At 39.5% G+C, this 11,451-nt stretch overlaps 2 protein-coding genes across 3 annotated transcripts; both read right to left on the bottom strand.

The window, feature by feature from the left end:
- Nucleotides 1-185: 185 nt before the first annotated feature.
- Nucleotides 186-7,070, bottom strand: LOC130520977 (piggyBac transposable element-derived protein 4-like). 2 transcript variants are annotated; one of them, XM_057024651.1, is made up of 6 exons: nucleotides 6,696-7,070; nucleotides 5,392-6,503; nucleotides 1,760-2,038; nucleotides 1,447-1,680; nucleotides 843-1,351; nucleotides 186-622 (listed from the first exon to the last, which is right to left on the bottom strand). In XM_057024651.1, the coding sequence occupies exons 2-5, from the start codon at nucleotides 5,513-5,515 to the stop codon at nucleotides 1,155-1,157; spliced, it is 834 nt and encodes a 277-aa protein (XP_056880631.1). In that variant the 5' UTR covers nucleotides 5,516-6,503; nucleotides 6,696-7,070; the 3' UTR covers nucleotides 186-622; nucleotides 843-1,154. The 2 variants fall into 2 exon arrangements, with proteins under 2 accessions (XP_056880631.1, XP_056880632.1); XM_057024652.1 differs by lacking the exons at nucleotides 186-622; nucleotides 843-1,351; nucleotides 1,447-1,680; nucleotides 1,760-2,038 and adding an exon at nucleotides 4,751-5,204.
- Nucleotides 7,071-7,165: 95 nt separating this feature from the next.
- LOC130520976 (uncharacterized) lies at nucleotides 7,166-9,715 on the bottom strand. The gene is made up of 6 exons (XM_057024650.1): nucleotides 9,249-9,715; nucleotides 8,783-9,060; nucleotides 8,470-8,703; nucleotides 8,270-8,374; nucleotides 7,866-8,060; nucleotides 7,166-7,664 (listed from the first exon to the last, which is right to left on the bottom strand). The coding sequence occupies exons 3-6, from the start codon at nucleotides 8,651-8,653 to the stop codon at nucleotides 7,297-7,299; spliced, it is 852 nt and encodes a 283-aa protein (XP_056880630.1). The 5' UTR covers nucleotides 8,654-8,703; nucleotides 8,783-9,060; nucleotides 9,249-9,715; the 3' UTR covers nucleotides 7,166-7,296.
- Nucleotides 9,716-11,451: the final 1,736 nt, after the last annotated feature.

Genomic DNA, 11,451 nt, shown 5'->3' with positions numbered 1-11,451 from the left:
CTGTAGATGGACTGATCTTGACTTTTATGTCTGATTCAAATGCAGAAACAGATATTTTCACACATGTTTCTGCTGTTTTCCACACATTCATGCTAAATTTCAGCACTAATTTACATGAATGTTAGCACATTTCCTGAGAAAGATGAAAGATAACTTTTATTTAACTTCAGTTTTGATTTGAACTATTTACTTATTGGAAGGCAAAATGAGAAAATCTTGTATTTTGATGTGGCTCAGATACAAAGCTCTCTCGATTTAAGCTTGTTTTATATTTTATGATCCAGATTTACCTGTAACAATCAGAACAGTTCCGGGTTTCTGACTTGTGTTGTCATCTTGGTGCCTGAATCTGTATTCTGCTGAGTCACTTTGCTTCACAGATTTAATTGACATGTGTTAATCTGCTTCTCTTGGTCCTCATGATATGTAAAATGATCAGTTTTCAATACATTCATTCTCTCCTCCTTTTCACCATTCCAGATTATTTTAGACCAGTGTTTAGCCTTGGATTTTGTGTATTTTGAACTGGAATATTTACTTGAGATGTTTACTGAGGAACCTTCCAAAGCACAGATTCTCTTTTTTATATAATTCACAGTCAGGCAGGATTTGTCAGCAGCACCTGACAGATGAAAGCAAAGACAGTGTCAGTTTTGATGAAACTCAAAGGAAATTCACTTTAAACCTTGACATTTTTGAGTGGATTTTATAATTATGATTTTTTTCTGACTTTTGCATCTCAAATTCATATTTACATATTTTAACAGTAAGGATTTATGATAAAACCACATCAAAACTTTATCTTGTTTCTATGTTCAGGCCACGGGTTTGGTGATACTCACAGACTTCCTCAGACTGCAGCTCCTTGACACCACTGACAGCACACAGGAAGTTGTCTTGAGAAGTGTTGCGCATTAGTTGTAATGGGTCTTTATGCATTTCTCCGTTCTTGTACCATTGAGTGGTTGTGGGTGGACAGCTGGTGTTACAGCTCAGTTTGACATGATCCGCCCTTGGAGTCTTTTCAACATATATTTCTGAGAGAAGATGGTAAACATAGAATCATGGTTAAAAGTAGAAAAATATAGATATCACATATAAACTGAAGAAAACCTGTGATAATGGAAGCGAGGGTACTGTAAATGGGAACTATGTTACAGTAACAAAACACAAACAAATGAAGAGTAAAATGATGAAAGGATCAGTGTTGTGAGAGGATTGATTGTGAGTGATGGAGAAAGTGAACCTGTGGGGTACGTGATGGAGCAGGGTCCTTTCACTGAAGTGTGGTTGTACAAACACATTCTCCCACCATTGTAGGACACCGTAAAGCAGGTAGATGAGACCCACTCTGGGTGGAGAGAGAACTGGTTGCTGGATTAAATTAAGATTAAATAAACTGCAGGATTACTTTGGTGGTTGAAACACCAGCGAGACATAACTGACCCACTGTGACTGCAGGAGCTCTGAGAGCCTCGTAGCCTTTGATGGCGCAGGAGTATCTGACTGTTTTGTCACTGGTGACCATCTCCTGGTACCATGGAGACCAGTCTTGATAGAGAAGCTCTGAGTTCCTGTACCAGATGTAGGCAGCAGGTCTGCCAGTCAGCGTACAGGCGGTGCTGCACATCAGTGTTACCGTCTGTCCGTCTGTGGTGGGAAACACCTTCACCTGCAGGGCTGAGATGAAGAGAAAGATACAGAGAATTAGCACAAACTCGTCCCTTTCTCTTTAAAGTTAGTCAGTCATCAAGTTTACCTGTAACAGTGAGCTGAATGTGGTCTTCATGGCAGTTTTCTGGTTTCTCATTGCAGCAGTAAGAGGTTTTGTCGTCCTTTTTTAAATCCGTAACTGATAAAGTCGGGTGGGTATTTTTAGATATCTGGTGTTTTAGTCTACTTCCATTTACCAACACTTCTGTCCACGTGGTTCCATCCAGCTTGAACCATTTTGGGATTGTAGAATGTTCAGCTGAGCAGGACAGATTCAATGAAGTACCTTTTAAGGCACAGATGCAGCTGTCTTTCCCCAGAACCCCTTCAACAGAGAGAAACACAAGTGAAAACCTGGAGGCTCACCATTAACTTCATGCACTGTTAGTTTTGTCATCAAACACCACAGGAGGTTTGACAAGCTTATGATCCTTTTGATGTTAACTAAACTCCAACTCACAAAGTATCAAGTATCAGAGAACTTTGTAAAGTCGGCATGTACTTTCAAATCTCCACTTCCTGCTATTATTTGTGGTTTAAAAAGGACCTCTAGTGAGACATCTGTATCATGCATTTTTATAGATTTTCCATGATCTTGTCCTTTACATTTTATTACAAAGTTGCTGCAGTGAGCTAGAAGGTCAAGGACAGAAATATCTGATTTTATTTTAGCTGTGGCGACCCGGCCTGAAACCATCACATACATACGAGCTTTAAGAGCTGCGTTAACACCCAACACAGGACTACAACCATTATAATGAAGACAAAACTATTGCATATTTAGATGTCTTTCAATGTTGTTTCCAGTGTCAGCAGTGGTGAGAGTTAGAAGACAGTGGAGAAAGAGCGGCACAGAGATCATCGGTGTGTTGTTGGGTGAAGTGAAGACTGCTGTATTGATGATCATCTTGCTCTGTTTTTGCTGTTGCCACGTTTTCATAGTGGCTCTCAGGGTTTTGGTGAGGAGAAACCACCAAGATTTATTCTCAAATCCAGATGCAATTCAATGTTTTCAGTCTGAAGTCACTTGTGATACAATTAGAAACATGTGAGGGAGGGGTCTTGAGTGATAACTTGAAATATTTATCGAACACTGTATTATATTTACCATCTCAATGTTGTCTGACATCCCAGGTCCTGAATGTTGATTGGAAAACTTGCTTTTTCTGATTTTCAACCAAAAAGTCCTGAGTTAATATACAATATAATACAAATGAAACAGTTCTTGATTTAACAGTGACCATTTTCACCCACATAATCCAGATGATGACAAGTGAGGTGAAGACCAGGAGAACAACACCAACTCCTGCAGCTGCTGTCAGGGTCCATTTTAATGAGGAACTCTGAACTCTGAGTGTCTTTTCAGGAGAGTTTTCAACATTTAATAACAACTATCACATGTACAGTGTTACAAAAAGAAAAAAAACGGAAATGGCATTAGCCTATTGGTAACAAGTGCCTTGTCATCGACACAGCCGTTTTGTTTCTCACATTGTTTATTAAACAGGATTTACAAAATGGCGGTGTACAAAATGATCAATGTAATTCGTCCATGCTACATGTACACAATACAATTAATATTTTCTTTTTGTTCCTTCACATATTGAAGAGTTTAATAGTAGGCTGCTACTACACAGCAGGTCAAAACTACAGAGCATCACGGGTGATGATCCATTCAGGTAAGTTCACTTCACAGAGCCTATACTGTATAATAATATAATAATAATAATAATAATAATAATAATAATAACAATAATAATAATATAATAATAATATTATTATTATTAATATTATTATTATTATTATTATTATTATTGCATCTATGTAACTGTGAAAAACTGTCTAAAATGCAGGATAAAGCCTGTTCAGGTCCTTACAACTGTGGCTGCTAAATTATTTTTTTAATGTAAGTGCATATGAAGCACATCTGCTTAATTTTATCCCATCTTCTATCAGTGAATAAGTTGCAGTTTTAGTTCTGTCTTAATCAGCAGGAATCCACAAACTGGGGACGATGATCAGTCGTGGTCCCACCAACGTTATGGTCTCAGACTAAAGACTAAGATGATTAATTGTATAAATACTTGGAGGAATCAGAAACTACGCTATAAGATGCTTGTTCATGTGCAGCGGTTCCTCAGACAGACAACAGCATAAGGGTTGTGCTGTTCCTGTTGGTGCTGATGAGGTTGGACCATGCTGTCAAGAGGATCCACATCAGTCTGGGGGAAACGTATGCTGCTGTAGTAAATGCCATTCTCCTCCGTGGGTTGATCTGTGATTTCCTCATACACAGGACCGTGATTTACCTGACAATGAGGCAAGACACCGAATGTTGGTGTTATGTTTGTTTTAGGAAGATGGTTATAGTTAAGGAGCATCGGGCCACTTACCTCCTCCAACTTGAGGACAGTATTCTGGCTCAACTTTCTCTTTCCTCTGAAATGAATGTTAAAAAAACCCACTTGTGATACCAATCACATTTGATGTGTGTTATGTGATTAACTCAGATTATATCAGGTTCTGTTCTTCACCTGATGCAACAGATGACAAGTGAGATGAAGACCATGAGAGCAGCACCAACTCCTGCAGCTGCCGCCAGGGTCCATTTTAATGAGGAGCTCTGAACTCTGAGTGTCTTTTCAGGAGATCTAACATCTCTCTGAGTGTTCATAGCACAGGAGTAGTTTCCTCCTGCATGCTGAGGTGTGACTACATCCAGAACCAGGTGTTTGTTTTGGTGCTCTGGCAGCTGCAGAAGTTGATCATTCAGGTACCAGATGTAGTTCTTGTTGTTGGTCAGAGGACAGCTGGTGCTGCAGGTCAGTTTGACTCGATCACCTTCTGTCACCTCTGTAGATGGACTGATCTTGACTTTTATGTCTGATTCAAATGCAGAAAACAGATATTTTCACACATGTTTCAGACAAGAAAGGACTTTATCATGTAAAGTGATTTACAAAACTGTAGAAATGATCAACAATTTTTGCCTCTGCTGTTTTCCACACATTCATGCTAAAATTTCAGCACTAATTTACATGAAGGTTAGCACATTTCCTATGAAAGATAACTTTTATTTAACTTCAATTTTGATCCGAACTATTGTGGTGGGAAACACCTTCACCTGCAGGGCTGAGATGAAGAGAAAGATACAGAGAATTAGCACAAACTTGTCCCTTTCTCTTTAAAGTTAGTCAGTCATCAAGTTTACCTGTAACAGTGAGCTGAATGGGGTCTTCATGGCAATTTTCTGGTTTCTCATTGCAGCAGTAAGAGGTTTTGTCGTCCTTTTTTAAACCCGTGACTGATAAAGTCGGGTGGGTATCTTTAGATATCTGGTGTTTTTAATCTACTTCCATTTACCAACACTTCTGTCCACGTGGTTCCATCCAGCTTGAACCATTTTGGGATTGTAGAATGTTCAGCTGAGCAGGACAGATTCAATGAAGTACCTTTTAAGGCACAGATGCGGCTGCCTTTCCCCAGAACCCCTTCAGCAGAGAGAAGCACAAGTGAAAACCTGGAGGCTCACCATTAACTTCATGCGCTGTTAGTTTTGTCATCAAACACCACAGGAGGTTTTACAAGCTTATGATGCTTTTGATGTTAACTAAACTCCAACTCACAAAGTATCAAACATAGATTCTTTTTAACAAATGCACAAAAAATTATTCCTACCTGAGTTGAGGATGATACCAACAACGGCAAATCCCAGTTTTGTTGCAAACATTGCTGTTTTCAACTTAAAATGTGTTTTAAGATTAATATAAAACTGCCCGTAATGGCAACAAACTAAGAACATACAAGTATGATCTCTGTCACCGACGCTCTACTTATGAACTCAACATCTGTTAAAACAGGAAGAGAACTTAGTAAATTCAACATGTATCTTCTTATCTCCACTTCCTTAGAATGTGCTTTAACCCTTTAATGCACAGCATGGGTCAAAAATAACCCGCATTCATTTTCTATGTGTTTTCAGGCTGGGTGAGTGTTTCTTTGCTGTATTTTTTAAAAATCAATTCATTTTATTATTAAATGTCCCAATTATAAATTCAATATCTTGTTTTTGATTAGTACAAGGTCAATGCTTCCATTTTCTGTTTATTATTTTAGGAATAAAATAGATTTTGGATTACTACACTGTAATGCTTCAAATAATCACTTTAGCAATGCTTTAGGCCAAATAATCATGAATTTTATCTTTGAAATATGTTTATTTGTCACACAAACATGAACATTCTGTAGACACATACCTCTGATAAGAGTTGAACAGATATTGATGAACAGCTCTTTGATGAACAGGCGGCGTGCGTTGCTTATGCCACTCATGTACCCCGGGTGTTGTGATGTGAAGCTTGCTAATGCATTAAGGGTCGCAACATCCAGCATGTTAGACCAGAGGACCATTGGCCACCTCCTTGTTCTCCGCTTACATGTGTATGTGCTAACCATTTGATCCATTATGTCTACACCTCCTTTTGTTTGGTTGTAGAACAGGATCACATCGGGCTTCTTCTTGTGGTTGCTCTCATCCACTGCTTTGTCGTCGTGCATTGTACTCAAGAGGACAACAGACTTTCCTTTTCTTGGGACGTAGCTCACCATGGTCATGTTGCCTCTGAATCCAAACTCTGAGCTGTAGATCTCACGCAGTTTGGATGGCTTCATCACAGGTGGGATATCAGCCTTGTTCTGTCGGAGAGTGCCTACAATTGTTAGGTCCTTCTCAAGGAGCTTCTCAGCCAGAGGGACACTGGTGAAAAAGTTGTCCATCGTGATGTTGCGGCCTATGGGAGGAAAAAAAGATTGCACTTTATCAGTATACACATAGAATTAAAATTAAATTCACTGATCTCACATTTATTCTTTCTTTCATTCTTATTTATTCTATTCTATTTTGCTTACAAAGAAACCATTTAAATAAAATTACACAGTATGAAAGACTGTAAACATGGATAGAACTGATAATATGCATTCACCTGTCCCTCTGATCCCACTGCACAATTGTTGGACAACAGTCTCCCCAAGCTTCTTCTTAATCTCCTCTCCTGGCTGCCTCCCTGTGTAGACAGTTCCGTCTATTGTGTAAGGCACCCTTGCATCGCACATCCAGAATATTTTTAGGCCATATTTCGCCGGCTTGCTGGGCATATATATAAAACCGGCACCTGCCCCAGAACGGCACCAGCTGTTTTGTCACTGGTGACCATCTCCTGGTACCATGGAGACCAGTCTTGATAGAGAAGCTCTGAGTTCCTGTACCAGATGTAGGCAGCAGGTCTGCCAGTCAGCGTACAGGCGGTGCTGCACATCAGTGTTACCGTCTGTCCGTCTGTGGTGGGAAACACCTTCACCTGCAGGGCTGAGATGAAGAGAAAGATACAGAGAATTAGCACACAAACTCGTCCCTTTCTCTTTAAAGTTAGTCAGTCATCAAGTTTACCTGTAACAGTGAGCTGAATGTGGTCTTCATGGCAGTTTTCTGGTTTCTCATTGCAGCAGTAAGAGGTTTTGTCGTCCTTTTTTAAATCCGTAACTGATAAAGTCGGGTGGGTATTTTTAGATATCTGGTGTTTTAGTCTACTTCCATTTACCAACACTTCTGTCCACGTGGTTCCATCCAGCTTGAACCAGCTTGGGTTTCTGACTTGTGTTGTCATCTTGGTGCCTGAATCTGTATTCTGCTGAGTCATTTTGCTTCACAGATTTAATTGACAGTGTGTTAATCTGCTTCTCTTGGTCCTCATGATATGTAAAATGATCAGTTTTCAATACATTCCTTCTCTCCTCCTTCTCACCATTCCAGATTATTCTAGACCAGTGTTTAGCCTTGGATTTTGTGTACTTTGAACTGGAATATTTACTTGAGATGTTTACTGAGGAACCTTCCAAAGCACAGATTCTCTTTTTTATATAATTCACAGTCAGGCAGGATTTGTCAGCAGCACCTGACAGATGAAAGCAAAGACAGTGTCAGTTTTGATGAAACTCAAAGGAAATTCACTTTAAACCTTGACATTTTTGAGTGGATTCTTTAATTATGATTTTTTTCTGACTGTTGCATCTCAAATTCGTAAGGATTTATGATAAAACCACATCAAAACTTTATCTTGTTTCTATGTTCAGGCCACAGGTTTGGTGATACTCACAGACTTCATCAGACTGCAGCTCCTTGACACCACTGACAGCACACAGGAAGTTGTCTTGAGAAATGTTGGGTATTAGTTGTAATGGCTCTATATGCATTTCTCTGTTCTTGTACCATTGAGTGTTTGTGGGAGGACAGCTGGTGTTACAGCTCAGTTTGACATGACCCTTCCTTGGAGTCTTTTCAACATATATTTCTGAGAGAAGATGGTAAACATAGAATCATGGTTAAAAGTAGAAAAATACAGATAACACATATAAACTGAAGAAAACCTGTGATAGTGAAAGTGAGGGTACTGTAAATGGGAACTACGTAACAGTAACAAAACACAAACAAATGAAGGGTAAAATGATGAAAGGATCAGTGTTGTGAGAGGATTGATTGTGAGTGATGGAGAAAGTGAACCTGTGGGGTACGTGATGGAGCAGGGTCCTTTCACTGAAGTGTGGTTGTACAAACATATTCTCCCATCATTGTAGGACACCGTAAAGCAGGTAGAGGAGACCGACTCTGGGTGGAGAGAGAACAGGTTGCTGGATTAAGTTCAGATTAAATAAACTGCAGGATTACTTTGTTGGTTGAAACGCCAGCGAAACATAACTGACCCACTGTGACTGCAGGAGCTCTGAGAGCCTCGTAGCCTTTGATGGCGCAGGAGTATCTGACTGTTTTGTCACTGGTGACCATCTCCTGGTACCATGGAGACCAGTCTTGATAGAGAAGCTCTGAGTTCCTGTACCAGATGTAGGCAGCACGTTTTTCAGTCAAATTACATGCGGTGCTGCACATCAGTGTTACCGTCTGTCCGTCTGTGGTGGGAAACACCTTCACCTGCAGGGCTGAGATGAAGAGAAAGATACAGAGAATTAGCACAAACTCGTCCCTTTCTCTTTAAAGTTAGTCAGTCATCAAGTTTACCTGTAACAGTGAGCTGAATGTGGTCTTTATGGCAGTTTTCTGGTTTCTCATTGCAGCAGTAAGAGGTTTTGTCGTCCTTTGTTAAACCCGTGACTGATAAAGTCGGGTGGGTATCTTTAGATATCTGGTGTTTTAGACTATTTCCATTTACCAACACTTCTGTCCACTTGGTTCCATACAGCTTGAACCATTTTGGGATTGTAGAATGTTCAGCTGAGCAGGAAGATTCAATGAAGTACCTTTTAAGGCACAGATGCTGCTGCCTTTCCCCAGAACCCCTTCAGCAGAGAGAAGCACAAGTGAAAACCTGGAGGCTCACCATTAACTTCATGCACTGTTAGTTTTGTCATCAAACACCACATGAGGTTTTATAAGCTTATGATGCTTTTGATGTTAACTAAACTCCAACTCACAAAGTATCAAACATAGATTCTCTCTAACAAACGCACAAAAAAATTATTCCTACCTGAGTTGAGGATGAAACCAACAACGGCAAATACAAGTTTTGTTGCAAACATTGCTGTTTTCAACTTAAAATGTGTTTTAAGATTAATATGAAACTGCCTTTAACGGCAACAAAGTAAAAACATACAAGTATGATCTATGTCACCGACGCTCTTCTTATGAACTCAACACACATCTGCTAAAACAGGAAGAGAACTTTGTAAAGTTGGCATGTACCTTCAAATCTCCATTTCCTGCTATTATTTGTGGTTTTAAAAGGACCTCTAGTGAAGCATCTGTGTCATGCATTTTTATAGATTTTCCATGATCTTGTCCTTTACATTTTATTACAAAGTTGCTGCAGTGAGCTAGAAGGTCAAGGACAGAAATATCTGATTTCATTTTAGCTGTGGTGACCCGGCCTGAAACCATCACATACATACGAGCTTTAAGAGCTGCGTTAACACCCAACACAGGACTACAACCATTATAATGAAGACCAAAACTATTGCATATTTAGATGTCTTTTAATGTTGTTTCCAGTGTCAGCTGGTAGGTTGAGAGTAGAGACAGTGAGTTGAGACAAGAGCGGCATAGAGATCATCGGTGTGTTGTCGGGTGAAGTGAAGTCTGCTGTATTGATGATCATCTTGCACTGTTTTTGCTGTTGCCACGTTTTAATAGTGGCTCTCAGGGTTTTGCTGAGGAGAAACCACCAAGATCTAGCCTCTAATCCAGATGCAATTCAGTGTTTTCAGTCTGAAGTCACTTGTTATACAATTAGAAACACGTGAGGGAGGGGTCTTCAGTGATAACTTGAAATATTTATCGAACACTGTATTATATTTACCATCTCAATGTTGTCTGACATCCCATGTCCTGAATGTTGATTGGGAAACTTGCTTTTTCTGATTTTCAACCAAAAAGTCCTGAGTTAATATACAATATAATACAAATGAAACAGTTCTTGATTTAACAGTGACCATTTTCACCCACATAATCCAGATGATGACAAGTGAGGTGAAGACCAGGAGAGCAACACCAACTCCTGCAGCTGCCGCCAGGGTCCATTTTAATGAGGAACTCTGAACTCTGAGTGTCTTTTCAGGAGATCTAACATCTCTCTGAGTGTTCACAGCACAGGAGTAGTTTCCTGCATGCTGAGTTGTGACTACATCCAGAACCAGGTGTTTGTTTTGGTGCTCTGGCAGCTGTAGAAGTTGATCATTCAGGTACCAGATGTAGTTCTTGTTGTTGGTCAGAGGACAGCTGGTGCTGCAGGTCAGTTTGACTCGATCACCTTCTGTGAGAAGGTCTCACCTCTGGGTGAGAACAGTAAAACAGAGTGATGCATAAAGAGCTTCCCGTCTTGACCGTACGTTGAGAAACAGGAGGAAGTGGTAAATCTAGCAGCTTGAAAATAGCAGTCAAAACAACGTCATGTACTTGTCTGCAAAGTATATTGATGTAACTTTGAGATGTTGTAATACCCTGAAGCCCTCCTCTCCATTTCCACTTCTTCTGTTAATGGGACGACATGACTTCACCCTTAGATGCTGGTGAATGATTACTGCCTTACATGGACATGTTTTTTAAGGTTTAAGTTATTTAAAGACAACACCCATCCGCGCAACTTTTTTTTTCCTGTTACTCAGACTTGATTTTGGAAGCAGATGATTAATTGCATTTTTTTGTTTATGCACTGTAAATCACGTACAGTATTTGTTTTACCTCTATACCTGTGGACTAACATTTAAAATGTTACGTGTTTCTCTTCATTAATGTCTTCTGGAGTGTATCCCAGATGTAGATATGTGAATGCCTTCATAATACTGCAAAACTGCCGGTCATCTGATGGAAGACTCCAAGTAATTATTTACTGCGCATTTATTAAACAAAAGGTACAGCACTTATTTTCTTTATACATCCAAACTTTGTTCGGTCAGTTTCCAACATTTAATAACAACTATTACATGTACGGTGTTACAAAAAAGAAATAAACAGAAATGGCATTAGCCTATTGGTAACAAGTGCCTCGTCATTGACACAGCCGTTTCGTATCTTACATTGTTTGTTTATTATTTACTTTTGTTATAGATAGATAGAGATATATTGATAAAATAAGTTGGGATATTTACACAAATGTGTGATTACATAGGGTGGCTGTAAATGTCAATAACGGCAGGTTTGTGTGTCTGGTAATGTCGCGACGGAGTATTGTTGTG

Source organism: Takifugu flavidus, unplaced genomic scaffold (assembly GCF_003711565.1).
Source record: "Takifugu flavidus isolate HTHZ2018 unplaced genomic scaffold, ASM371156v2 ctg620, whole genome shotgun sequence".
NCBI lineage: Eukaryota > Metazoa > Chordata > Actinopteri > Tetraodontiformes > Tetraodontidae > Takifugu > Takifugu flavidus.
Note: the sequence above shows the minus strand (reverse complement) of the source record. Positions and strands in the feature narration are given on the sequence as shown.